General features: G+C 35.8%; 8 protein-coding genes across 10 annotated transcripts; 2 read left to right on the forward strand and 6 right to left on the reverse strand.

Annotated features, from left to right (window-relative positions):
• Window positions 1-31: 31 nt before the first annotated feature.
• Window positions 32-1,599, reverse strand: LOC145228536 (platelet-activating factor acetylhydrolase-like). Its single transcript, XM_080093611.1, has one exon. The coding sequence runs from the start codon at window positions 1,593-1,595 to the stop codon at window positions 429-431; it is 1,167 nt and encodes a 388-aa protein (XP_079949737.1). The 5' UTR covers window positions 1,596-1,599; the 3' UTR covers window positions 32-428.
• Window positions 1,600-1,632: 33 nt separating this feature from the next.
• LOC145228533 (platelet-activating factor acetylhydrolase-like) lies at window positions 1,633-4,090 on the reverse strand. The gene has a single exon (XM_080093607.1). It carries the CDS (start codon window positions 3,393-3,395, stop codon window positions 2,202-2,204), a length of 1,194 nt encoding a protein of 397 aa, XP_079949733.1. The 5' UTR covers window positions 3,396-4,090; the 3' UTR covers window positions 1,633-2,201.
• A 73-nt stretch (window positions 4,091-4,163) lies between these two features.
• LOC145228532 (platelet-activating factor acetylhydrolase-like) lies at window positions 4,164-5,811 on the reverse strand. The gene has a single exon (XM_080093606.1). It carries the CDS (start codon window positions 5,797-5,799, stop codon window positions 4,585-4,587), a length of 1,215 nt encoding a protein of 404 aa, XP_079949732.1. The 5' UTR covers window positions 5,800-5,811; the 3' UTR covers window positions 4,164-4,584.
• Window positions 5,812-5,842: 31 nt separating this feature from the next.
• On the reverse strand, window positions 5,843-7,445 carry LOC145228534 (platelet-activating factor acetylhydrolase-like). The gene has a single exon (XM_080093608.1). It carries the CDS (start codon window positions 7,279-7,281, stop codon window positions 6,097-6,099), a length of 1,185 nt encoding a protein of 394 aa, XP_079949734.1. The 5' UTR covers window positions 7,282-7,445; the 3' UTR covers window positions 5,843-6,096.
• A 1,243-nt stretch (window positions 7,446-8,688) lies between these two features.
• On the reverse strand, window positions 8,689-10,904 carry LOC145228267 (platelet-activating factor acetylhydrolase-like). The gene has a single exon (XM_080093266.1). The coding sequence runs from the start codon at window positions 10,109-10,111 to the stop codon at window positions 8,957-8,959; it is 1,155 nt and encodes a 384-aa protein (XP_079949392.1). The 5' UTR covers window positions 10,112-10,904; the 3' UTR covers window positions 8,689-8,956.
• Window positions 10,905-11,488: 584 nt separating this feature from the next.
• LOC145228268 (uncharacterized) lies at window positions 11,489-14,486 on the forward strand. Of its 3 annotated transcripts, none has more exons than XM_080093268.1 (6): window positions 11,489-11,614; window positions 11,753-11,970; window positions 12,547-12,651; window positions 12,748-12,940; window positions 13,082-13,165; window positions 13,454-14,486. In XM_080093268.1, exons 2-6 carry the CDS (start codon window positions 11,781-11,783, stop codon window positions 13,644-13,646), a joined length of 765 nt encoding a protein of 254 aa, XP_079949394.1. In that variant the 5' UTR covers window positions 11,489-11,614; window positions 11,753-11,780; the 3' UTR covers window positions 13,647-14,486. The 3 variants fall into 3 exon arrangements, with proteins under 3 accessions (XP_079949394.1, XP_079949395.1, XP_079949393.1); XM_080093269.1 differs by having other exon boundaries at window positions 11,603-11,691; window positions 12,748-12,936; window positions 13,454-13,551; XM_080093267.1 differs by lacking the exon at window positions 11,489-11,614 and adding an exon at window positions 11,621-11,691.
• Window positions 14,487-14,976: 490 nt separating this feature from the next.
• On the forward strand, window positions 14,977-17,755 carry LOC145228265 (ADP-dependent glucokinase-like). The gene is made up of 3 exons (XM_080093263.1): window positions 14,977-15,332; window positions 15,607-16,220; window positions 16,287-17,755. The coding sequence occupies exons 1-3, from the start codon at window positions 15,192-15,194 to the stop codon at window positions 16,960-16,962; spliced, it is 1,431 nt and encodes a 476-aa protein (XP_079949389.1). The 5' UTR covers window positions 14,977-15,191; the 3' UTR covers window positions 16,963-17,755.
• An 838-nt stretch (window positions 17,756-18,593) lies between these two features.
• LOC145228266 (thiamine transporter 2-like) lies at window positions 18,594-24,175 on the reverse strand. The gene is made up of 8 exons (XM_080093264.1): window positions 23,020-24,175; window positions 22,725-22,870; window positions 22,541-22,660; window positions 22,039-22,351; window positions 21,178-21,412; window positions 20,633-20,825; window positions 20,252-20,407; window positions 18,594-19,753 (listed from the first exon to the last, which is right to left on the reverse strand). Exons 1-8 carry the CDS (start codon window positions 23,119-23,121, stop codon window positions 19,591-19,593), a joined length of 1,428 nt encoding a protein of 475 aa, XP_079949390.1. The 5' UTR covers window positions 23,122-24,175; the 3' UTR covers window positions 18,594-19,590.
• Window positions 24,176-24,805: the final 630 nt, after the last annotated feature.

Raw genomic sequence — 24,805 nt, forward strand, 5'->3', positions numbered from 1 at the left:
CAGTAGTTTTTCACTTAGTTTTTTTTTAATCTGTAAAACAAACAAAAATAAGTTTTTATCATGAAGCAGTAAAAAAACAAGAAAAACGCATTTAGGTCACTTGAGAGCAATGTCAAAAAGTTTAACTACATTATGCTGTACAACTACATAAGAATTCTTCCTGCCATAAATCCTCAAAAAATGAGTGTAACAAATTATACATTATATACATAAACAATGGAAACAAAACAGTAGTTTTAAAACAACAACAGGTAAAAAGTTATGTGCAATTGCAATGAAAATTGTAATCTACAAAGATTATGTGGTTACTAGGTAAGTTAAGCGTAGGTAAAAAATTAAGACAATCAGGGCGGGTTTCTGCAACATAATAGGTTTCAATATAGCTCTTGCATAACAATGGTGTATAGTGTCGTTTTCAAATGTCCGATTTACTGTGATGCGGTGGATCGAAGTTCATCTTTTTGACTCTTTATTACTTCCTCATTTACAGCCACATTGGATCCAACCAGTATGCATTGTTCATGTTTTTTTACCACTTCATCCAGTTCTGCACCAAAGTCTAAACCCAAGTGTTTGCCGATAAATCCAGCTATAAGGTCATCATTGGCTTTTGTCAACTTATGAGGATCAACAGGGCCATGTAGCTCACACATCCTTGTGAACCAGGACCACTTTGCAAGCAGAGTTAAATCGATCTGAGTAAGGTGGTGGGAGTCTTTGATAGTCACAATTTTCCTTTCGGCATCGATGCCAAACGTGTCACCATCAAGATTTCTCATGCTTGCAATTGTTTCTGGCGTCTGAAAATCTTTAAAGGAGTTGATAAACAAAAATGGTTTGTCAGCTACATCCTGGTACTGCTCTTTATCTAACACTGGCATCCAAGCATCAAGAGCAACACCAACTTTGAATTTTGTCACTTTTGTAAATGCTGCAACTGCAGTAGCTCCACCAAAGGAATGTCCCATAACTGCTGCTTTTTCCACGTCAACTTTTCCTTTAAACTGTACAAAGTTAATTTCATTTGCAACACCCTTAAATGTGCCATTGTTTATTTCTTCAATATGCTCCAGGGCTGTGTTACATTCTAAGGCTCGTCGACGCACTTGCTTGTTGCGAATTTCATGATCTGATGGACGCTTGTCTTTAAGACGAATGTAAGGAATCCAAATCTTTTTATACTTGGTGTTGTCATTCGCATCTTCTTGCAAGTAGTATGTGGCTTTTGCTGATCTGTCCCCATGTTCAACAGATGCTACCAACATGCCTTTAGAAGCAAGTTCTATACATGTGTGACTGTGATCATTGCGACACAGATCATCGCCATGTGAAAACACAACCACAGGCATACCATTGACCCGATTGTCCAGATCTGCATTCATGACAGCGTTTATACGAGCACTAGAGGTAAAGCACCTAAAAATCCATGAGTTGTAGGAATATTCCGTTGAAGGCAACCAATGTGTCTTTTTAGATGTTTCCTCAATACATGCTGGGTAAAAGAGACGAAAGAAGCATCGGTCTTCACCAAGTTTTGACAAAACATCGGAACAGCCAACAGAGTAAGGCCCAGATGGCTCAGGAAAATTAGGCATTGTGTCAGTTTAATTACAATAGATTTTTTTCTAAAACCTGAATATAAAAATAAAAACTGTTTAAATAAAGGGTTACACAGCATAATAAAAATGAGGTTTGCAAGTTATAATATATTTTGATGTTTGATAGCACTCAAATGAAAAAAATCACTTATGACAAACAAATATGAAATAGCAGTAATTAATCAAATCAAGTAAGGTACTAAAGTATTCTTACAGTTGAATATCAGCAAAAAAATTATGTCCTCGATTATACTTCCTTCGCATGAAAATTATTTGTAAAATTAAATAAAAAATGTGTAATTAAACAATAACTTGATTATAGAAACAATATTGCATCGACAATCATCATTTATTTTGCATAGTTCTAGTTCAGACAACAAACTAAACATAAAAGTACTGTAATTAAGGTCCTTGTTTGAAAAATAAGTTTGTGAATATACAGTACTTTTTGTGTTTTACATTTGATTTTTAAAAAGGTTAAAGATGTAAAATTCTGCCTAATTTGCTTGTTTAAAATGCCGTTATAGTTCGTTAAATAAAAAGAAAGTAAAGTAATACTCAATAAGAAACTATTGCACAAGAAAGGTTTGCATTGAAGCATTGCTATTGAAATGAGGAACGAAGCTCTTGTTTTGATATTTTTACTTTTTCTTCATCAACATTTACATTTGTACCAACAAGGACATTTTCTTCATATTCTTTTACCACATCATCAAGCTCTGCACCAAACTTAAGTCCCAAATGTTTCCCAATAAATGCCCCCACCAATGCGTTGTTAACTTTCATTAGCTGAATGGGATCTTCAGACCCATGTAGTTTACACATTCTTGTAAACCAGTTCCATCTTGTGAGCAAAGAAAAATCAGATTGAGATAGGTGAGTAGAATCTATCATTGTGACCATTTTTCTTTCAGCTTTAACACCGAATGTGTCATTATCTAATTTTCTCATTCTGGCAATATTTCCAGACCACTGGAATGAGTGAGAATTTATGAACAAGAAAGGGGCAGAAATGTTTCGATAAACTTCCTTGTCTAATGGAAACATCCAACAATCTAATGCAATTCCAACCTTAAAACGAGCATCTTTGGCAAGAGTAGTTATTGTGGTTGCTCCCCCAAAAGAATGTCCAAGAATGGCAGCTTTCTTGAGGTCTAGTTGTCCTTTAAACTGATCTAGATTGATTTCAGTTGCAACACCTTGAAAAGTTCCTTTATTAAGCTCATCAAGATGGTTTAATGCTTCAATACACTCATCTGCACGTTTGTACACCTGTTTATTTCTTATGTTATGTTCATTTGGGCGATTGATCCTAATATCGGCATTGGGCAGCCAAATCTTTTCAAATTTGCTTTTATCATCTCTGTCCTGCTCCAAGTAGTATGTTGTTGTTGCAGAACCATCTGCATGTTCAACTGATGCTACAACTGTCCCTTTTGATGCCAATTCAATGCATATGTGACTGTAGGTCGTTCTCATCGTATTTAAACCATGGGAAAATACGACAACTGGCATTTTTTCAGTCCTTTTTGTTCTTTCTAAATCTGCATTCAATGTGGCATGCATTACTGCTCCAGAAAATAGGTACTGAAAAATCGATGTAAAAACGCTCATTTTTGCTAAACTAGTATATCCATCAGCGTACTCTTTCCCGGGCAACCAAAGAGCATTTTTGCTCTCGCTGGTGACAGATGCCGGATAAAACAACCGGAACAAACAGCGATCAGGTCCACATTTCGAAACAAGATCTGAACAACCAACAGCATAAGGACCAGATGGTTTTGGAAAATCAGGCATAGCAAGTGTTACACTTGTTTTTAAGCAACTGTCTATCCAGCCAACTGGTTTTCAGTTGTTAGAAACACACTGGAATAAGTAAATTAGGTCTAAAACATGAATACAAAACTGTCCAAAGGGGTTTAAAAAAAGTGGAATAATTCCATATTTAACAACCATTTTAACCACTTTTCAACCTCTTTACTTTTTAATCACTTTCACATTATTGTTACTTAGCAAACCTATGACCTACACATATATATAATATGGTAATGTCAACCTAGTTTTACAAAGCAACCAGAGGTGACTGCCAAGCCTAGGATAAGCCATCCTGATTTAAACAAATCAAACTAGCAACAACTTTGCAGGTTTAATTTCAGCACTTTTATAAATATATACTGCATTTATGAAAAAAAATCTTACTTAAAATACAAATATGCCGCCACAAATCGAATGTTTTGGTCTCTAAAAAATAACACAATTTCCAAAAGCTTGACATAACTTAAAGCTTCTATCTTTCATCCATGTAATTTTAATTAGTTTGAACCGCTGTTACTTGACTAAAAGCACCATAACAACCCATGTAAACAGTAAAAACATGGGAGGAAGGAAGGAAAAATTAAAAACAATATGTCTCCCCTTCTGGGAGGAAAACCAATAACAATCCACAGTGCAGGCATAACCTCATATAAGTTACTCAATGTGTTTTCTGCCTAATACTTAAGTTTTGTAAGCAATTAAGACACCTTAGTTTTTTCTTAACTATCATAGTCCTAACAGCAAAATTACTCTGCGAATTAAAAAACACTATTCAAAATTTATTATCTTATATTTTTATGGGCAAAAAATTGCATAAATGTAAATATAGTTTTTCCTAATATTCAAAGTCCCAGCAGCAACAATATTCAAGGAACTACAAAACATTATTCAAAATTTATTTATTATCAAATATTTTTATGAGAAACAAATTGCATAAAGTCAAAATGTAAATATAAAAAGGTAATTTTATTCTAAATAATAAAAAATGCTTATGATCACACATTAGGTAACAAAATAGATAACAACATCTGTTCAGTAAAACATAATGATGACTTACTTCGAATTTTTTTCCTCAATTGAAAACAAAAAACACAAAATCCAAAACGAGCTTCTGAATAGTACACTGATACAAAACATAGAGTGCCGACTTGAAAATGTCAACCGCCAATGTTTACAACTCTTGTCTTTGTCTCTTTGGTGAACAATAAAGCTCTTGTTTTGACATTCTTACTTTCTCTTCATCAACTTTTACATTTGAACCAACCAAGACATTATCTTTATATTTCTTTATCACATCATCTAATTCTGCACCAAACTTAAATCTTAAATGTTTTCCAATAAATGCCTCCACCAGTTCATTGTTTACTTTCATAAGCTGAGTGGGATTTACAGGCCCATGTAAACCACACTTTCGTGTGAACCAATTCCAGCTTGTAAGCAATGAGAAATCACTTTGTGAAAGGTGATTAGAATCAACAATAGTGACTATTTTTCTTTCAGCTTCAACACCAAATGTGTCATTGTCCAATTTTCTCATTTCAGTAACTTCTTCTTGACTTGGATAAGTGTAAGAGTTGATGAACAAGAAAGGTACAGGGGGGACATTTTGATACACTTTCTTGTCCAATGGAAACATCCAACAATCTAATGCAACACCAAGCTTAAAACGAGTATCTTTCGCAAGAGTGGTTATGGTTGTAGAGCCACCAAAAGAATGTCCAAGAATGGCAGCTTTCTCAAGGTCTAGTTGTCCTTTAAACTGTTGTAAATTGATTTCAGTTGCAACACCTTGAAAAGTTCCTTTATTGAGCTCATCAAGATGGTTTAACGCTTCAATACACTCATCTGCACGTTTGTGTACTTGTTTATTTCTTATATTATGTTCATTTGGATTACTAGTATCAATATTGTCACACGGGAGCCAAAACTTTTTAAACTTGCTTTTATCATCTTTGTCCTGTCCCAAGTAGTATGTTGTTGTTGCAGAACCATCAGCATGTTCAACTGATGCTACAACTGCCCCTTTCGATGCCAATTCAACGCATATGTGACTGTAGGTCGTTCTCATCATGCTTAAACCATGGGAAAACACAATGACTGGCATTTTTTCAACTCTCTTTGCAGTTTCTAAATCAGCATTCAATGTGGCATGCATTACTGCTCCAGAAAACAGGTACCGAAAAATCCATGAAAATACATTTGACTTTACTAAGCTTGAAAATCCATCAGCATACTCTCTACTGGGCAACCAAAGAGCACTTTTGCTCTCGCTGGTGACAGATGCAGGATAAAACAGCCGGAACAAACAGCGATCAGGTCCACATTTCGAAACAAGATCAGAACAACCAACAGAGTATGGACCAGATGGTATTGGGAAAGCAGGCATATCAACTGTTGTTTTAATCTAGTGCTTATTTCTAATAAAAATACTAAAATAAACAAAACATATTGGCACATAAATTAAATAAAATGTAAGTTCGGCAATAAATAACTTTACTAGTACAAGTAATATTTACTTAATGCATATTTGAACTTTAAAAATAGCAACAACTTGATTAAATAAACAAAAAGAGTATCAAATCAAATAATTTGAAATTGTTCTAGTAAAAATAACATACATTTTGAATTAAAAATGTCATGGAACAAAGTTTGTTTGTTTGTTCAATGTTTGGTTTTCAAACCATTAAATTGAAGACCTTAATTTCTGTTTAAACATTGCAATTTTATCTTCATCAACTGCAATATTTGAACCAACTAAAATATGCTGCTTGTGTTTCTCAACAACTTCTTCTACTTCTTTGCCAAACTCAAGACCCAAATGCTTTGCAATAAATGCCACTAAAAGTTCATTGTTAATTTGGCTTAATGCTACAGGATTGCCAGTACCCTGGAGTTGAAACTTTTGAGCCAGCCAACTCCAATTGACTAAAAGTGGAAAATCAGATTGACTTTGGTGCACGGAGCCAAGCAATGTGACAGTTTTTCGTTCAGCGGTGATGCCAAACGTGTCATTATCTAGTTTTCTAATGTGATGAATGTTGGACTGCCAATGAAACTTCTCTGAGTTGACAAAAAGAATTGGTACCGGACTCACATCTTTGTAGACTTTTTCATCCAGCGGAAACATCCATGAATCAAGTGCAACTGCAACTTTAAACCTCTTATCCTTTGCCAATGCTGTTATTGTTGTACCACCACCAAATGAATGTCCCAAAATGGCTACTTTATCAAGGTTAAGATTTCCTTTGAATTGATGAAGATTTAATTCAGTTTGGACACCGACAAATGTACCACTATTAATATCATGCATATGGTTTAACATAGTGATGCATTCATCTGCTCGTTGATGCACCTGTTTATTTCTAATCTTGTGTTCATCTGGGTCTTTGCCATTGACATGCTGAAATGGCATCCATACTTTTTTGAACTCTTTGTTTTCGTCTTCTTCAAAATAGAATGTGGCTGAAGCAGACTTATCGCCATGCTCAACAGATGCGACTACAGTACCATGAGAAGCAAGTTCTATACAAGTATTACTGTATGTTGTTCTATTTGCACCCAAACCATGACTGAAGACCACCACTGGCCATTTTTCATTGTTTTCTGGAATTTGCAGGTCTGTGTTTAAACCCGCTGGCATTTTCAGTCCAGAAAACATAAACCTAAAGCCCCATGACAGAGGTTTCATCTTTAAAAAATCCATAAAGCCATCTGCATATTCCCTTGCAGGAAGCCATTCTGAATACTTGATCTCTGTGCTTTTTGCAGGATAAAATAACCTAAAAAAGCAGCGATCTGGTCCACATTTCGAAATGACATCTGCACAACCAACTGTGTATTTTCCTGTTGGTTTCGGAAATCGTGACATTTTTTCTTTTAGAAATCCAAAAAATTCTCAACCTATTTCTAACTCAACAAAACAATGCATTTGTCAAATGACACGAAAATGTAGTTAATAATTAACAGACTACAATGTACACGAGACGAGGCTGCATAACCTGTTCTCTAACTACAATACTGGTTCGCGGCAAACTGCAGAACAGTAAAGTTTGAGGTACCTGCGCTAATGCTGTCGGCAATTCATTATATAGGTGAATTAGTACACGTGTTGTTAGCAAAATACTGATGCAATGCCAGCAAATTTTTGGAGTCATGAGAATCATCACACGAGCTCACGAGTTTTGCTATTGTCACGTGAGCGTATATTCCAAATATGGGTGTGTCAGGTGACCGGAATGTTGATAACTGTGCAGAATGACTGTTTTGCCGAATAAAATAAGTGATGAATTATTGCAAACACGTCAGCCAAACATGAATAATAATCGTTTTATTCATGTTTTGTTAAATCAAAACGAATAGTTTTGGCGAGTAGGCTACTTTTTAATCAGCAATAATAGGGAAAATTCCCAGTTTGAAAACGTTCAAAGTCAATGTAAATGAGACATAACTGGACAATTTGCATTTACAAGCAAGCATATATTCTATTATAACCCCAGGGACTATACTTTGTGCCTTGATACACAAAAATTACGGCAGTTGAGCGTAAACTGAGTAAATTTTACAGCTACTGAAGAAACATATGCTACAATCCCCAAGTCGCTGTTTAAAAATATTGTCGGCGTGTCCGTAAGGCGCAGCAGAATTTCCTTTCCCTGCGAGTCACGAGGATGCCGGTCTTGTGATGTGCTGATCACGTATAATACGAGGGTTGCGTCACCTTGTCTTGAGGCGTTTGTTGTCGTGGACAGGACAATAGTGTCCAGTTTCCAAACAAAAAGTTAATCCATTACTTTCGAAAGCATTCCCACAACAACATACAGAATGAATTTAGTTCAGTTTTGTAAGATCACTTTGCTTGAGAATGTTTCAATGGCAATTTATTACGTCACAAATAAGACTGAAACAATAGAAACATAGTGCACGAACGATCGCCTATGTTTGTTACTTGAAAATAAAGAAGAGCCCGAAAAAGAACCACTTCTTGTCATTGAAAACTCGTTTGTCTATCTAATTTGTACTCATACACTGGCAAGATCTCATATTATCCTACATAACATTGTAGAAATACTTTAAGCTCATCGCGGTCGTCCTGAAATCGCGTGGCGGACCCCTGAGGGACCGCGGACCCCAGTTTGAGAACCTTTTTATATGCGCTTAATAGGGTCTACCGTTCTAACGTTGCACAGCTATTTCCAGCTTAGTCTTTGGTTTGGTGCATTGTGTAGGCTACTTGTTTTTTGTTTTTCTTTTCACGGGCGAAATAAACACAACAACATCTCATAAACTGTTGCTTTTTATGATTTTATATTCTTTTAAACACAAGGCAGTTCAAATTTTGCTTTATCATCACACGTATAATATATTTAGTAATTGTATACCATTACTTTTTGTAAAGAACAAAATGAAAATGGGGAAAAAGCATGAAAAACCGCTGCTCACACGTTAACATTGCAAGCAACAATACATCACAAAGGGGTATAATTAACTTAAGGCGTCACTTGACGAAGGGCAAATATAAATTTTCGCTGCTTGCAGTAGTTTTTTTACTGAGCGTTTTCATCCAACACAACATTAGTTCCAGAAAGTAATAACTTCTTGTTCTCTTGTAACACGTCGGTAATCTCCTTTGCAAACTTCAGACACAAGTGCTTGCCAACAAAGCCGAGAATCAGTTGGTTGTTCAGGCCACTGACAACCCATGGACTTTCAGTTCCTCGCAAAATAAACTTTTTAGAAAGCCACTGAAAGCGCAAAAGCAAACCAAAGTCTGTTGGAAACTGGTGCACCGAGCCTAGTATTGTAACCATGTCCCTTTCAACTGTTGAAGAGCTGTCTTTGAGTTTAATGATATTCTTTATGTTTGCCTTGGAGTGGTAAGTTTCTGAATTTATAAAAAGAATAGGTTTGTCGTTAAGTTGTTCGTATGTCGTTTCACTTAACGGAAATGTCCACGTATCCATTGAAATACCTACGGAAAATCTAGATTCTTTGGCAAGAACTGTCATAGCAGTTGCACCCCCAAAAGAATGTCCTATGATCGAGCATTTGCTTAAATCAAGACGACCCTTGTACACAGAAAAATCGATTGCGTCTTCTATTCCTTGAAAAGTTCCTTCGTTGATTCTATCCAAATATTCTAGAACCCTTACACAGTCGTCTGCCCTTTGATTTACTTGGTCGTTGCGAATTTTATGCGGATCTTGGGTCTCTTCAGTTACTATTAGAAACTCAATCCATTTTTTCACGTAGCCAACGCCATCAGTGAGTTTATCGTAATAATGCGTGGCTGACGCTGATTGGTCAGCATGTTCCAGAGCGATCACCAGCATTCCGTACGAGGCAAGTTGCGTACAAATGTTGGTGTAGGAAACCCTGTCTCCGCCCATTCCGTGTGAAAACACAGCAATCGGAAGCTTATCCATGTCGTCCGGTATGATAGGGTCTGCGTTGAGACTAGCCGGGATAGTGGCCGAGCAGTAAAGCCATTTAAATAGCCACGCAAGATATGGGACACCGCTGAATGTGACAAATCCATCAGCGTGTTCAGGTTCAGTTAACCAAATCGCGTCTTTTGCTTCTGGCGTTCGTTGGGCAGGGTAAAACATGCGAAACAGAATGCGATCCTTTCCATAGTCGGTGATGACGTCACTGCAGCCCACGTGATGGGGACCGGTCGGTAGCGGAATGACGTTTGTCATAGTTTGCTTTCCTATGTTGAAGCCTATACGCCTTCGGCAAATTTAACAAAGTTGTAGAAGTTAGTTAGGTTTTTTCCCCCCTATATTCAAGAGATTTTTGGGTTAAAACAAACAAGCGTTAAATCAGCTATTCTCAAACTGTGTAGGGTTCTTGTTGTTTTTGCAAAGTGCAGCTCTTTTATTATTTTTAGGACATGCGGATGATAAGTTAGTGTGTTTGCAAAGCTAAAACCATAACTGTTAATTGCAGATAAAGTCAATGTTGGACATGCAATAATTCCACTTATGGCCAAATTGCAACATAATTAAGGAAACAAAATTTTTGGTGATACCAATTTAGACAGTCAATGCCAAATACGTTTTTAAATTGTATTTTTACATTTGTACTGCTTCAAAGGAATCATTGAAACAAACTGTCAACATTCGTGCGCTGACACAGTTCCGGTTGAGCAGCAAAGCGTTTTAACTGTTTTCGAAAAAATTGCCTGTTTTTAATTGCACTAATGACTGACTGATCTTTCGTAAAAAAAACTTTTCCTGTCTGTGTGCATACTTCTCAGGTTTTGCGCTAAATTATGTACTGAATCACTAAAACACAGGCTTTGTCTAAAATTGCTTTAATAATACTGAATTGGAATGAAGGTTAACTAAAATTTCAACAAAACGCTCACAAATCAAAAGACTATTACTTCTGACGCGGGTTTATGGGCTTTTGTAGGCCTACGGTAACTGAAATAAAATATATATTATACTGTTCCGTATGCCACTACAACGTTGCTAAGTTGCTTCAGTGTCTACGAACGAGTAGCAACATGCAGCGCAAGCGAAACACCCCTTCCGGCTATCTGCTATGCATTGAAGTGTCACTGCTGCCAACATGGCAAATCGGCAGAAAGGCAACGAAAGTTACCTTCTGCTTTGCAGAAACCTTTAAGGTTTCATGCCTAAAGGTATTTAATTTCAGTGTTATAACCTCTTCTTGTAACCACTAGCGTCTTATTCACAGTTTTTTTGTGGAAAAATTGCCGTTAAGTCTGCAAATTTTATACCAACCGTACTTCGCAGGCTATTCTAAATTAAAAACCGTCCCACGTTGTGCGTTTTTAGTTTTTACGAAGGCAGTATGTACGTAAATGGAATTGAGTTGCGGTACGACGTCTTGAAACAATGTTACACCAACGCTTAAGCATTCTTGTCAATTAATTTTGCATGTGACAACTATTGTATGCAAATAATTCTTCAATGAGAGGTGGATGGTGTAATAGCGTCCATTTTATTGTTTTTTAAACCAAAGCAATCCTCTGTAATTTACTTATAAATAACTTCTATGACATTTGTTGTATCTGTCAAACTTGATATGTGCTGCACTGCAATGTTGAAAAACTGCACTACCAGTATCGTAGTTGAAAATTGTGACAATTCATATCTCTCATCCGAACAAATGCGGGAATTCCCCAAAGACAAGAGATGGAAAAGGGAAGTCACCAAACAAAAAATACCAAGGTTTTTCTTTTTTATGTGTTTTAAATTTAAAGGCGGGCATATTTCTGTGCCAAGATAAAATATTTAAAGTAAAAGCTGTAAGTAAATCTTTTCCACGTGTTTTTATTCATGTTAATACAAACTTGCATCTTTTACCAGTTGAGAAGTTTGGTAAAATCAACAAGCCATGTACCGAGAGGAGTCACAATTACCAACAATCTTTTATGAGTACATTGATAAAATACAAAACAATTTGTGGTTTAAATTTATCCGCTTGCTGGGGATGAATGATGCTGAAATTCAAAACATTACCAGGAATAATTCGGGACTTACAGAATGGAAATATCAAACATTGGAGAGATGGAAAACGCTTCTCGGTATTTCCTGATATTTGATAGTACAAACAAATGTGGCTAATTACAGATATATTTAATTTGTCTGGCTATTTTATGCACTAAATACAAATATATACCAGTCTGCAGAGTGTGGCAGCTGCATGATTGTTTTGTTAAAACAAAATTTTTGCACACCATTTTTTTTAGTTGCACACAGAAATTTGGCACCAAACGCATTTAGCTGTCCTGCCTTGACCTCTTTTACTTGCTTTGTACCTGCTGGCATTACTCTTGCACGTTAACTTACATGTTGTGCATGCAGGACATGTCAGTCCTGCATGTCCAAGACCCCGTTGGGAACTGCCATATTCTGCAGACTAAAACTGATATACAATTTATCAGATTGATATATACTGGGTTCTAAAGAAACCTTGGTTTTACAGTTTAGAACCTGACATGTGAAATTTTATTGATTGCCCTGTCGATTGATAATCCCTTAAAATAACTTCATTAGTACTAACATAGACCACAAAACTTTTAATGTAATACAAAACAGAAAAATTATTATTGTTGTATATATATGCAACAGTATTATGTTTGCATTAAATTTTATTTTAGGTCACCAGACTGACGCCGAATATCGTCAAATTTTAGAAAAGACCTGTAACGAAATTCAGCGTCACCAACAAAGTGATGTCAACCTTCCCCCTCACTTACAAAATGGTAAATAGGATGCTTTGTACTTTTTTTATAATGTAACAGCAATGTTTGTTTTTACTTATTTTTTATTTTTTGTTTTTTACACATTTTTTGGTACAGGTGTTGAAATATCAAGGAAAATTTACCATTTTATTGACAAGCATAATGGAGAGCAGTGGAAAAGGCTGGTACATGTACGCTTTAATCTACCACCTTCTGATATTTCATTGCTTGAACAAACTTATGCTGAAGATTTTCTGGAATTAAAATACCAAACTGTCCTAAAGTATGCAACTTTTCATGGAAAAAGTAGGTATAAGTAAATGCACAGTTGATTATTGCAAATATAAACTGTTTAAAATCATTGATCTCAATTATAACAGTTACAGTAAAACAATTTAGTTATGAATAAAGAAATGCTTCTTTCTTACTTTCACTGCCTATTTTACCACAGCACGAAGCGAACTTCCACACTATTTAGAAGGTATTCAACCTGTTATGGCAACGGACAGTTAAACTATAGTTTTGTGCAACATATGTAAGTATTATACAAATTAAACTATAACTAATTGAGTGACATTGAGTAATTTTGAAAACTTTTTGGTATACACAGATAAAATCGGTTAACAGTGTACTGAATAAAATTGTACCTTCACACTGAATGGAAATCTTTTGCCAATTTGTAGTCACTACTCAACAACATCAGTGCTTTTTTTCTTATTTGTTTGTTTACAATAAGTACTATGTATTTATTCACTAAAACAACAGATTTCGGATACTTTGATGTGAAAAAACATTTATACAACAAACTATTCTTTTGTTTCAGTGTGAATATTTCTGGAAGTCGACTATCAAATTTGCTTTGTTTACTAATGATTGGCAAACTTTATGCTGCAACTAAAAGACTGCTTTTGTTTAACCAGGATTTGAATGCTAGACAGCTATTAGGCCATTGTTCTCCAACAGTAGATAAAATTGTGTTTTTAGTGATGTTTAAATTTTCCTGCCACTGTTCATAAGGTGCATTTTTAGCAAGTGAACATTGCACTTTTGGAACATTGTATCTTTTTGCTTTTTACTTTAGAAAATTTTTGCATTAAAATGAAATTTTAATTCATTATGGCTTTAACTTTTTTTTTTATGTCCAAAAAGTTCAATGTATGCAACATGTATTGTGACTTTGTTGCATTGCTTTTGTCATTGCAGGATGTCCATACTTATAACTATGGTGACATACTCCATCGGCACTTAGTGCTTTATGAACATTTGCAACATGTGGATAATTGTGAAGCTGTGTATTTTTTGTTGCTTGATTCCATTATCTTAATGGTTCCATATTCCAAATCCCAGTGCACATGTTATATGTTTTCATATTGTCACAAACTTAAAATAACAATTTTCTGTGCAGATGTAAGCCTGATTAACTAATTTAAATTAAAAAGAAGTTTATTTTCTTAAGTACAGCTGTGTTGTGTTGATTTTTGTTGAAAACAGTTTAATTGTAAGTAATTTAGCACACAATCCATTAAATTAGTAAAGTTGGGCACAAATTACATTGGTTTTTAGATCACTGTTTTGTAATTACACACAGTGTACTATGTTCAATGTGTAGGGATTTGGGAGATAGGCTTGTTATTAGTTGCAAATCGCTTATTTTACATCATTGTAGGCTAATTGTGTATTTTAATCTATTTGTCTTCAACTCCTAGGTGATAACTTCACCTATGCATGGACATTGTTTGATTTGTTTTCTATTTTATTGTGCCTTTTATCCTTGCAAGTTTTTATACTTTTTGTCTAAAAATTATAATGAGCAATTGAAACAATTTGATTAAAGTGAATAAATCACTCTTTTTACAGTCAGATTTACAGATTTACAGGTGCCAATTGTTTGCTTCTCCAGTCTTTCGGCAACTGAAAGAACTGACAAATGTAATTCATAGGAACTGTATGTAAATCAAACGGACATCCTAAAGGCGTTACCTTTCATGTGTAGTGAAAGTGTGATAAACTGATAATTGAGAATATTATATTTTGTACAGTTTGCATAGATGACAGCTTGGTTGATAAGATTTCGTTTCGAAATCTTATTGGTTGGTTTGTCCGAAAGTTAAATTTGTGGGTATTTTTTGACACACAATATAATCCATATTTTTTTTACGAAGTATGTTGTTCCGACTTGTGTGTTAAATAACTTATTTGTATGTTGAATTAATTACATTATATCCCATTGTACTTTAAAAAACAAGAAAGCAGGAAGTAAAACGCAACCTCGCCGGATATATTCACTTTATGTCACAAACCAAACAATTCTATTGTTGTGACGTCACAATTGCTTACGAAACAAAACGTGAGTCAGCAAAAACAGGAGCAAGTGTTTCAAACAGCCGGCAACGAAAGGGCAAATTCCGTTTTTTGAACAGGGTTTGTGGTTTGTGCAGTTACAAAGGGCACAGAAGTGAGTTTTGCGATGCTAATGTATAAATAAACATTTATTCTGTTCATTAGAGAGGTCGGTCGGTCGCTGCGTGGCTTTTAGCGGCAAATAAAGTTTGACCATCAAAATGGTAAATTCTATCGCAAAATTTGGAGGCACTGTAGCGCTTGTTGCCGTACTGTTTTCCATCTGGACCAACAGAAAGCCTGTTGACTTGAAATCAGAAATTCCAAACATACTTGATTCGCTAAGAAAGGCTGAAAAAAAGGTAATCTATTTTTTTACAAAACAGTAGCTGGACTAACAGTTTTTTTCTGTTTCAATTACAAAATGCAAATTTGTATCACATCTTCATTTTTAATTTACATTAAGCAATACAGCCTAAATGAAACACCAGTAAATTTTAACATTTGCTCTAATAAACAAAAGTGTGGCACAATGATTATGTTGTGTGATTATGATGTTACTGGAAAATATTTTAGTAGATTTTGTTAGCTTGTTCAACATGTATGTTCTGCCTATTCAAGTATTTTTGCTGTCAGGTTGAGGTCTCGCAGTCAGCTCGGGTGGCTGTCGGCTTCGGTGGATGTGTCGACATTTTTGTTGATGCCGTTCCACTTCTTGATGCTGCAAAAATCGGCTGTCCCAAAACTCCCAAACATCACAAGTTGATTCATAACAACCTAGAGCTATCAGAGGGCTTTGCATACTTCTTTAAACATGGTGCAGCTGCTGAACGCTACATGTCAAATAAAAATTTGTTTCGTCAAATGGTAAGCACAGCCCACGGCATAAAAGGATCCAGAACCCAGCTGGGTGGAAATGCTCCAGTAATGGCCAATAGATTTGCGATGGAAGGCGCTGACGTGCTTCTGGGCGCACAGGGAAGTCCAGATCTAACTCAGTTTCTAAACCCTGAAATAAAAATGGCAGGTGGAAATGTAAATGAAAGCGACATTCACCTTATCATGGAGTATAAAACTGGAGAGAAATGGGGAAAGTATGAGTCAATTCGAGCCAATCGGTATATCATCCATTCTGATAACCATAACCCAACAATTCATTCTTTGGAGTCATTTGCAGAGGCTTACAAAGCTTTCAAGCCAAAATTGCTTGTTGTTGGAGGTCTACAAATGATGGAAAACTTTCCATTTAAGTAAGTTGAATAATCGACATGTCTTATGATATGTGTTAAGAGTAGTTTTAAAATTTTGTAATATAGGTCTGGTGTGAGGGAGGCAAGGCTTGAAGCTGTTCAAAAACTCATGGAAGATGCAACAAAGAATAAAGGGCTGACACATTTTGAATTCGCATCTTTTGTGGACGAATCTCTAATTGATGCACTTAAACAACATGTTTTTCCTTTTTCTGATTCCATTGGACTGAATGAACAGGAACTACCTAATATGCTTAGTTATCTACAGTATGGTAACATTACTGTACTCTCAGATGCCTATCCAAGAGTTGCCACTGTTTTAGACCAGTTGAGGAGCACATACAGATTATTGTGGCAGAACTACAGAAGAGTTTCTCGAATTCATGTTCACACGCTGCCCTTCCAAGCAATACTGACAAGAAAGTCATCGCCATGGAAAAACACAATGTCTGCCGCTGCTCATGCCTCACTTACTGCTAATCGTTATGTCTGTGGAAATGACATGGTCGACCTTGAAACCACAAAATTACTTCTCGATGAGTCATTCTCTACCACTGTCGATCCCAGCTCAGCAAGTAAAGTACCATTAAAACCGTACCGCCCTGTTTCGTGTTGGGATGAAGAAATAGAAGGTGAAGTGGTTTTGATTTGCATTGCACCAAACTTAGTGTGCACAAAGGTGCATAAGACTGCTGGTGGTGGAGATAACATATCTTCTGCTGGCCTTGCATTTCAGATTTAGTTTTGTAGAATATATATATACTGATAGAAATGCTGCAAATGGTAACTTTTGCTGCATGGGTAGCATAAAATCTCAAATTCAAAGTTTCAGGAGATTCTTTTGGCTGCTGAAAGTTTTATTCATCGGTACCGCTGTTGCATTGTGCAATGCCTTTCAGTTTTGCACTTCACTTGTAATTTTATAATTTGATTTTTTTTTAATATTTGCGGATAGTTGCATTTGATTTTACATTTTTTTAGTGGTAAATTGTAGTTTTCGAATCAGTTGCATAATGTTTAAAGTTCTGGTTGAATAAAGTTGACCTTAACTTCACTTAGTTCCTATTTTAATGTTGTTGTTTATTTTTGTCAAGCGAACTGTTATTCAGTAGCTTTTAGAATTAAATATCTTATATATGATTTATATAAGCTGTTGCTGCCAGGTATAATATCAACCTAATAGAGCTCTTCTGGCAACTGTATTTTTCTACCAATGTATGATTTGTTTTAGCTTTTTGGTATTTTATTCAGTTCTTTTATGTCATTTAGGAAGTAAATCTACACCTCATTTGCTGAACTTTAAGTTGATGCTTTTCACTTATGTATAAATCTGACCTTGTAATAAGGTGGAAGCTTTAGTGGTGGATTTTACTGGTGTTGCATTTTGGTGGTGTTTTGCTGTTGTTGTTTTTTTAAATCGTCCTTCATAACCAACATGCACATGCAACAAAAAAGCAACCTTGCCTCATTCCAAAAGTATATCTGGTGTCTTTGAATTATTATGCACCTTAATAAACTTTTTGTAAAATTGTGAATAGGTCTGTTATCAGGAAGAAGTGTGTAATTAGAATTGTACAATAAGAAACATATACTCTTTATATGTATAATTTTTGAACGATTCCGAATTAGCAGTTTTTCTTCTAGTTTTACATTGTCACATTCGGGGTGCCATCTAAAACTGCGAGCCCGCTTGGCTTACACTAAGGTCGCTTAGCCCACGTAACCCTTTTATAGCCCTTTGGTCTGGTTTAATCCACTAAGCGTTCACTTGGCCCCTGTTCGAGGCCTGATTTATTCCACTCAGCGCTCGGCCTAAGGCATCGCTTGGCCCCTGTTGAGGTGTGGGCTACTCAGGTTTAGTGGGCTTGCAGTTTTAGACAGTACTGTCACATACAGGGTGACAATGGTGCATTCTGAAAACCCTGTCTTTGTCACAATAGCCCTGTGTAACTATATGAGTCACAAACAAATCAAAAAACTTTTTATGAATGAGTAATTGTTGTTTGGAGCAGTGCTGGTTTGCTGGCCTGTAGGCACATTTTATAAGTGGCCCGAAAATCAGGGTTGCCTAGTGCCGGATTAAGGGTCTGCTGGCCTGTAGGCATTTCTACTGATTTTAAAGTGGCCTGCAGGCACGTGCCTACTTTGCCTAATGGTTAATCCGGCACTAGTTTGGAGTCTAAACTTCGAATAGAAACACTTTGCTAGTAACTCCACAGATAGTACATTTCTTTTGACATATATTGTGGTGGCATACTGCCTTATAGAAAAATGTGTACTATTAAGTTCTATTATTTACTTAAAATGGGATTGTCCCTGTTTCTACGTTGTTCCTGACCTCTAGAAAAAGGCACATACCAAAATAGTGCTCCATTTTTGCAAATAACAGTTTTTTATTTGTGTAGTGGTGTAAATGACAAAGCATAGTTTTCGGTACACAAGGAAACAAAAAGTTCAAAAACAGAACCATTAGGCAAGGATAACATTTGTGCAACAGTCAAAGTAACATGGCATAGTGGTGTGTAGTTTAATAGTTTCGGCAAAATCAATGAGATTTGACATAAAAAGGTAAAAAAAACTCAGTGGTAATAGAAAGTGGAACTTAGTGTTTATCAATGAAACTTATTTGTAACCTGGCAATCACCATATACTGTACTGTAATAGTGAGAGGGTATATACAGGCACTAGAATGGCTAACGCTAAGTAGGCATGGTTAGCACTCTTAAAAAAATATAATCCGCACCAATTATAACCTACTTATATGGGAACGTTTCACAGTCATACACAAAAATTTTGTAATGCAATAAGCTTGCATTGCAGCTTGCAAAAACTTAAATGGATTTTAGGATTAGTTTTAGCTAGTCTCACAGGATTACAATGTATAGATATGGTCACAAAGACAAGAACAAAGAAGAGTGATTGTGCTTAAACAATTCCCTTTTCTGTTATTTGTAATTGAACAAAAAACATGCCTTGAGAGAGGGTATACTTACAGGTGTAGATTCACCAGAAACACCCACTAAAAGCCAATTTCTTCTTAAATGCGCATGTTTAAGTGGGTGTTGCAAATGACTTTATTCCCCAATTTAATCGACTATTTCACAGACAATTTGTCTATATTGAGGTTTTTCATGATTATGGATTCTTGTTTACTCTATTCGACCTGTGTAAAGCCGAAATCAGTACCGATTCCAACACAGGTTACCATTTTATTTTTTTGAAGGGGGCCACAGGACTTACATGGTTACTTGAAGGGGGACAAGGAAGGTTGAGAACCACTAAAATAGACCAACCAAAAATACCAACAGGGCCTAGTCAAGTTACCACTTCACAAACACAAAAACTCCTACAATAAAATGCTATGGAGGTATCACATATTTGTCATGTCAAAAGCTTCAGAGTCGTCTTTTTTGTTTTTTGTGTCATCAGGCTCCTCCACAATTTTTGAGCTTTCTTTATTGTGGGGTTTGTTTGTGCACAACTGATAAACTCCATGACCCAAGAAGATGAGAGAAATCATTCCAAAGTATCCACTGCGAAAAAGGAAACACCATGAGCTGAGACTTTTACTAAAAACGCACATTATATCCAGCCAATAGTCGATTAAGGCAAAAATGCACTACTTGCATATTTTCACATGACAATACATTCTGACCACTATATACGGATCTGTTCATAAATTTAATGATGAAAATAACAGTCCCAAATAGACATAAAAAGCGACATGCTTTATTTTTCAAATGTTTCAGCAAATGCTCATGCCATCGTAAGTGAATGAACGCTGCATAAGTTACACCTGTTTATATACACTTAAGTCACGTGAAGGAATGAGTTTGCATAAAAAAGAGTGTGGCCAGAGTGTGTGTATGGTATATTGCTTGAGTACATGATCTTCTATGTACTCATGGAGCATGTCCAAATGACACACAAAATAGTAATGGGAACTGTGGTGCAACCAAAAATAATTTCATTTAACTTAAAAATGTAGGATTGATTGAGGTGGTTTTGTATAAGTACTTGTGCAATATTACCTGTATACAACAAACTGACTGTTGACGTCCAACGCAAAGCCCACTCGATCAATGAGTATGATTGTTAGAACTGTGTTAAGGGCAACAGCTGCAAATGTGTTAACTCCGAAAACCAAAGCGAATCTTTGTGTAGTTAAACCGACAGCCAATTGAAATCTAAAAAAACAGAATAAGAGAATAGGTGTGCTATCATGTTTCTTTATTTTTATTTTAACAAATAAACCAGGGAAAAGAAAAATACATGATTTGGTTACAGTTACCTTAAAGGCATATAAAACGTACTGCGAAAAAAAATATTTTTTTTAATTGGTACTAAAACAGACACGTTGATAAGTTATGTAATACCAACTGCATGCTTTTACTTATTCATATTGTACTTACTGTGTAATTGTAATGACGAAGTTGTAGAGAAAGATGAACACAACATATGCAATGTAACAAGTCCAGATGTGATCAGTCCAGTACATCAACATCAGAAGACCAAATTTGAGCATTGAGCAAAAGCCGAGAGCTACTTCTCCCCATTTGGCCCAATTCACTTTAATGTAACCAATAGAAAATGCACCCAAGGCCCCTGGTATATAAACAAAGCATTAAAAATTATTACATTTTTGGGGGTCGATTTGGTACTTGTACATTTATCTCATACATTTATAGGAAAAGGAACAATGCTTTTTCATGTGTTTCCTGAGCTAAAAATTTCAATGACTTTGCCCAAACCCATCATCCATTCAACAAGCTTTCAACAACTTTATTAAAAAAGTAAAGTAAACAACCTGAGAGCGTAGAAAGTCAATTTACAATGAAAACGATAAATGTTTAGGATTCAGTCAGTACTAATAGTATTGCAAATAGAAAAATATCAATATCCAACAAAACATAAAATGAGTATATCGCTTAAACTTTTAAAGTAATGAAGTACTAACCTAGCACAGTAGCAGTTGATTCCACAGCTCCATTGTAAGTCTCACCCTCGTGACTCGGTTGTATTGTCTCCCATAAATTCTGTATGTAGTTGACAACCAACAACCATCCACAGGTAGACAGGGCCCACCAGGCTGACCATCGGAGCAGTACAACATTCGTGTAACAAACTTTTACGTCTGTCCACAGTTTTTTCAATACATCCCTCCAATTGGTATTTTCTGTTTGAACTGAGACCTTAAAAGCGTTTAATTTAGTGGCAAGCAAATTTTCTGCATGTTTTGGGCCATGGGTCGGCAAACGTTTTTATGTCAGTTTACTTATTATGTCAAAATGATAATGGCTCAGGGTGCCAACTTTGTTGTGTGTAATAGTGGTGTGTGCCAGCTGATTTGAAGATAAATGGGTGTAACTGATGTAGCCCCACATATCACTGATGATGGCATGAGCATTTGCCGAAATGTTTAAATAATAAAACATGTCATATTTTACATCAATTTGGGCTGTTATGTTTTTTATTAAACTTATGATTCGGACAGTAGTTGGAACCGAGCCATATTTATACTTGTAGTCATTTTTGGTATCATTAAAATAAATAATAATAAACTGAAAACGAATGATGTATCAGTTTTAATTCCGTTAAACTGTACTGAAATATGAAAGCACTTGACAGGCCATGAAAACTTAAGTTGTGTGCCAGGGGTTGCCGACCACTGTTTTAGACCTTAAGGATGCACTGGTCGACTAAAAATGTGTTATGCAGCTTGTTTATCACCGTATGACTAGCTATAAACAGCACCAGAATAACATGTGTGATTTAATTCTTGCAAAAAGTAAACCAACAAAAGAAAATTCATACTAACCATTTTGTTTTCTTCTACCTCATCCACTGATTTGTTTACTGTTGTTTTCATGGACACACATGGTTCTTCTTCTTGGCTAATGTTTAACTCAGCTGGGTTAAAAAAGAAGAGTGTCCTCTTGGGCATTGGAAGTAACAGTGCAATGAAGAAACCAATGGTCACATTGGCAAGTGATATAACATTGAGGTACAGGTAATCCAAATGGGCAAGGGACACCAGAAGTTGGGCAAGTAGAGATCCAAAGAACAGACCAAACAAGGTAGTGGCTCGTACATAAGATGTAACACGTTGGTAATGCTCTGATTTCACAATGCTAAGAAGAATATATATTATTAGTATACAGTACTAATATATAATATATTATGAAGATCAAACAAAACTACATTAACACTGTCCTTCTTATGGCATGTTAAAGAAAATGTAGAATATAATTTGAAGGTTCGCAAATGCTAATTCAGTGATATTACACCCTGTTTGTACACCCTATGGTCTATGGAAATACCTGTATATGTATGAGTAATATCCAATTTCACCAGCTGTTGCTATACCATAACAAAATTGCATGAATTGCATTAACGGAACTCCATTTGCGAACACAAGTAGCAACCAACAGGATATATACCTGAGAGATAGGTTTAAAAATTGTTTAATTTGCAAACACACCAAACTGAAACATTTTGACCCACCCTAAACTTTGCAAAATGATAACCGGTTTGTACTTAACATAGTCTGTGAGTAGAAATACTGGTAACAATAAGGCAAGATAGGAATAAATCCAAACAGGGTAAATAGCATTCACTACTTCTTCCTCAGTTAAATTTTTTTGTGGGCCCTGCAAACATGCAAAGAAAGTTTTAGTATTTCTTTAGAACATCTTTAAAAACCAAGTTGAGAAAATTATTTATGTACAATTCTTTAACACACATGCTGTAAAGAAAACATTCCTTTTTCAAGTTCAAAATTGAAGGAAAAAACTGCTACCTGCAAATATGGTGTAAGAAATGGTTCAGATGGCTTCACATAAGTAAAAAATCCGTAAGAGCAGAGCAAAGCAGTTGGCTTCATCCATGATTTATCTGACATAATTAGGTTTGTGCAAATTATAATGGGATTGGTTGTAATTAGGTTAAGGGTTTCCCAGTTTATTAGGTTGCTGATTTGCTGTACACATGAAAAAAATATGTTAAATATTTGGTAAAAACTCTAAGCTATCCTTTCACAAGAACTTTTAAAAACGCCGCTTTTTTTAACCAATCAGAATGGGTACAGCACAGGCGAGCCGGACATGTTGCGGCTTGCCGAAAGTTACTATGTTATTGCAATTTGCAAAAGTTGGGATTTAACCTAGGGAAACCCCCAATTTTTGCTGGCGAATGCCAATTTTTTCCAAACTTTATCTTCCACAATCCAATACTTCTTGAACGTAAATACATTATTTAATGCGAAAACAGATTATTTATTTCCCCAAACATACCCTGAAACAAAATTTCCTGTAGCAGTACAACGCAAATACAAGCTAAAGCGAAGAAGTACAAAAAAATATCGCTATCAAACAAAAATCGCCATTGGTCACTAAATACTCTACACAACACTGGCACAACAAGCAAATAGCTGTTTGAACGTGTGCTATGTATTAACGCTGGAACAGGAAATCTAATAAATCAAACAGCGCTTCTGGTATGGCCACAAACCATAAATCACAGTGGTGCATTTCCACTAAAACTGGAAGTAGTCAATCACCGTAGCCACAAATAGCGCTTTTTAATGACCGCAAAAATACTTTTCACGGTCATTTAGGACAGGAATCTGCAACCTTTTTGCACTGCGGACCGTTTTCGAAACTGAAATTTTATCGCGGACCGACCCTAAAAAAACTACCAATATTCAGCAATAAAAACGGGTCAGTTAGTTTATATTTTCCGGGGAATATGTTTCAAAGCATTTAATCTGAAAACTGCCCGGTAACGAACTTCTCGCGGACCGGCGGTTGCCGACCACTGATTTCGGATGTTTTCACGACTTAAGCATAGGCCTACTATTTCAAATGGAACAATTGCTCAATTGTCCTTTATGTCACCAGACACTAAACCGACCATTATCATCGTTTACTGTCTAAGTATAATTTTGCTTAGTTATTTAGAATATAAATTCAGAGTTTTCAAAGGCAATCTCGAAAATTGTTTGTGGTTTTATCCTATTCTTAACGTCCAATTAGCACAATTGACTGCATAAAGCTGGGTAAATATCTGCTTTAATAAGTTAAACCAAGATTTTCACCCCAAACAAGTTGTTAGGCCCAGACTCACAAAATGGTTGATACTTGATTTCAACCATGCTTTTATGCAGCCCGGCGAAAGCGTCCATTGCGCAACTGATGACGTAACAGTGACGACCGATTACATCATGCGTGTGGAAAATTACCAGTAGTAGGGCCACTATAGTGTTACAAGGTGACTTTAAGTTAGCAATCAGTAGGCAAGCATTGTAATTAGTAACTTTATCCAAGACAAAAACAGTCGGTCTTTCAAAAATAGTTTACAAACAAAACCATAATACGTAAAACTTTTATTTCACAGCTTACCATTGTGTTAAATGCCCTCAGGACAAAAAATGCAAAAAAAACTGGGTTTTGTAATTCTTCGGTAAAGTATTACAACCTTGGCATGTGTAGTTTGTTTACATTTGAACCAACCTTGATTCGTAAATGTCAAACACGAGGGTGTAACGCCCACTTTTTCAGCCAATCGACGCCGATGGCTATAAATTG

This window comes from Phallusia mammillata, chromosome 5, assembly GCF_965637545.1.
Source record: "Phallusia mammillata chromosome 5, kaPhaMamm4.hap1.1, whole genome shotgun sequence".
Taxonomy (NCBI): Eukaryota; Metazoa; Chordata; class Ascidiacea; order Phlebobranchia; family Ascidiidae; genus Phallusia; species Phallusia mammillata.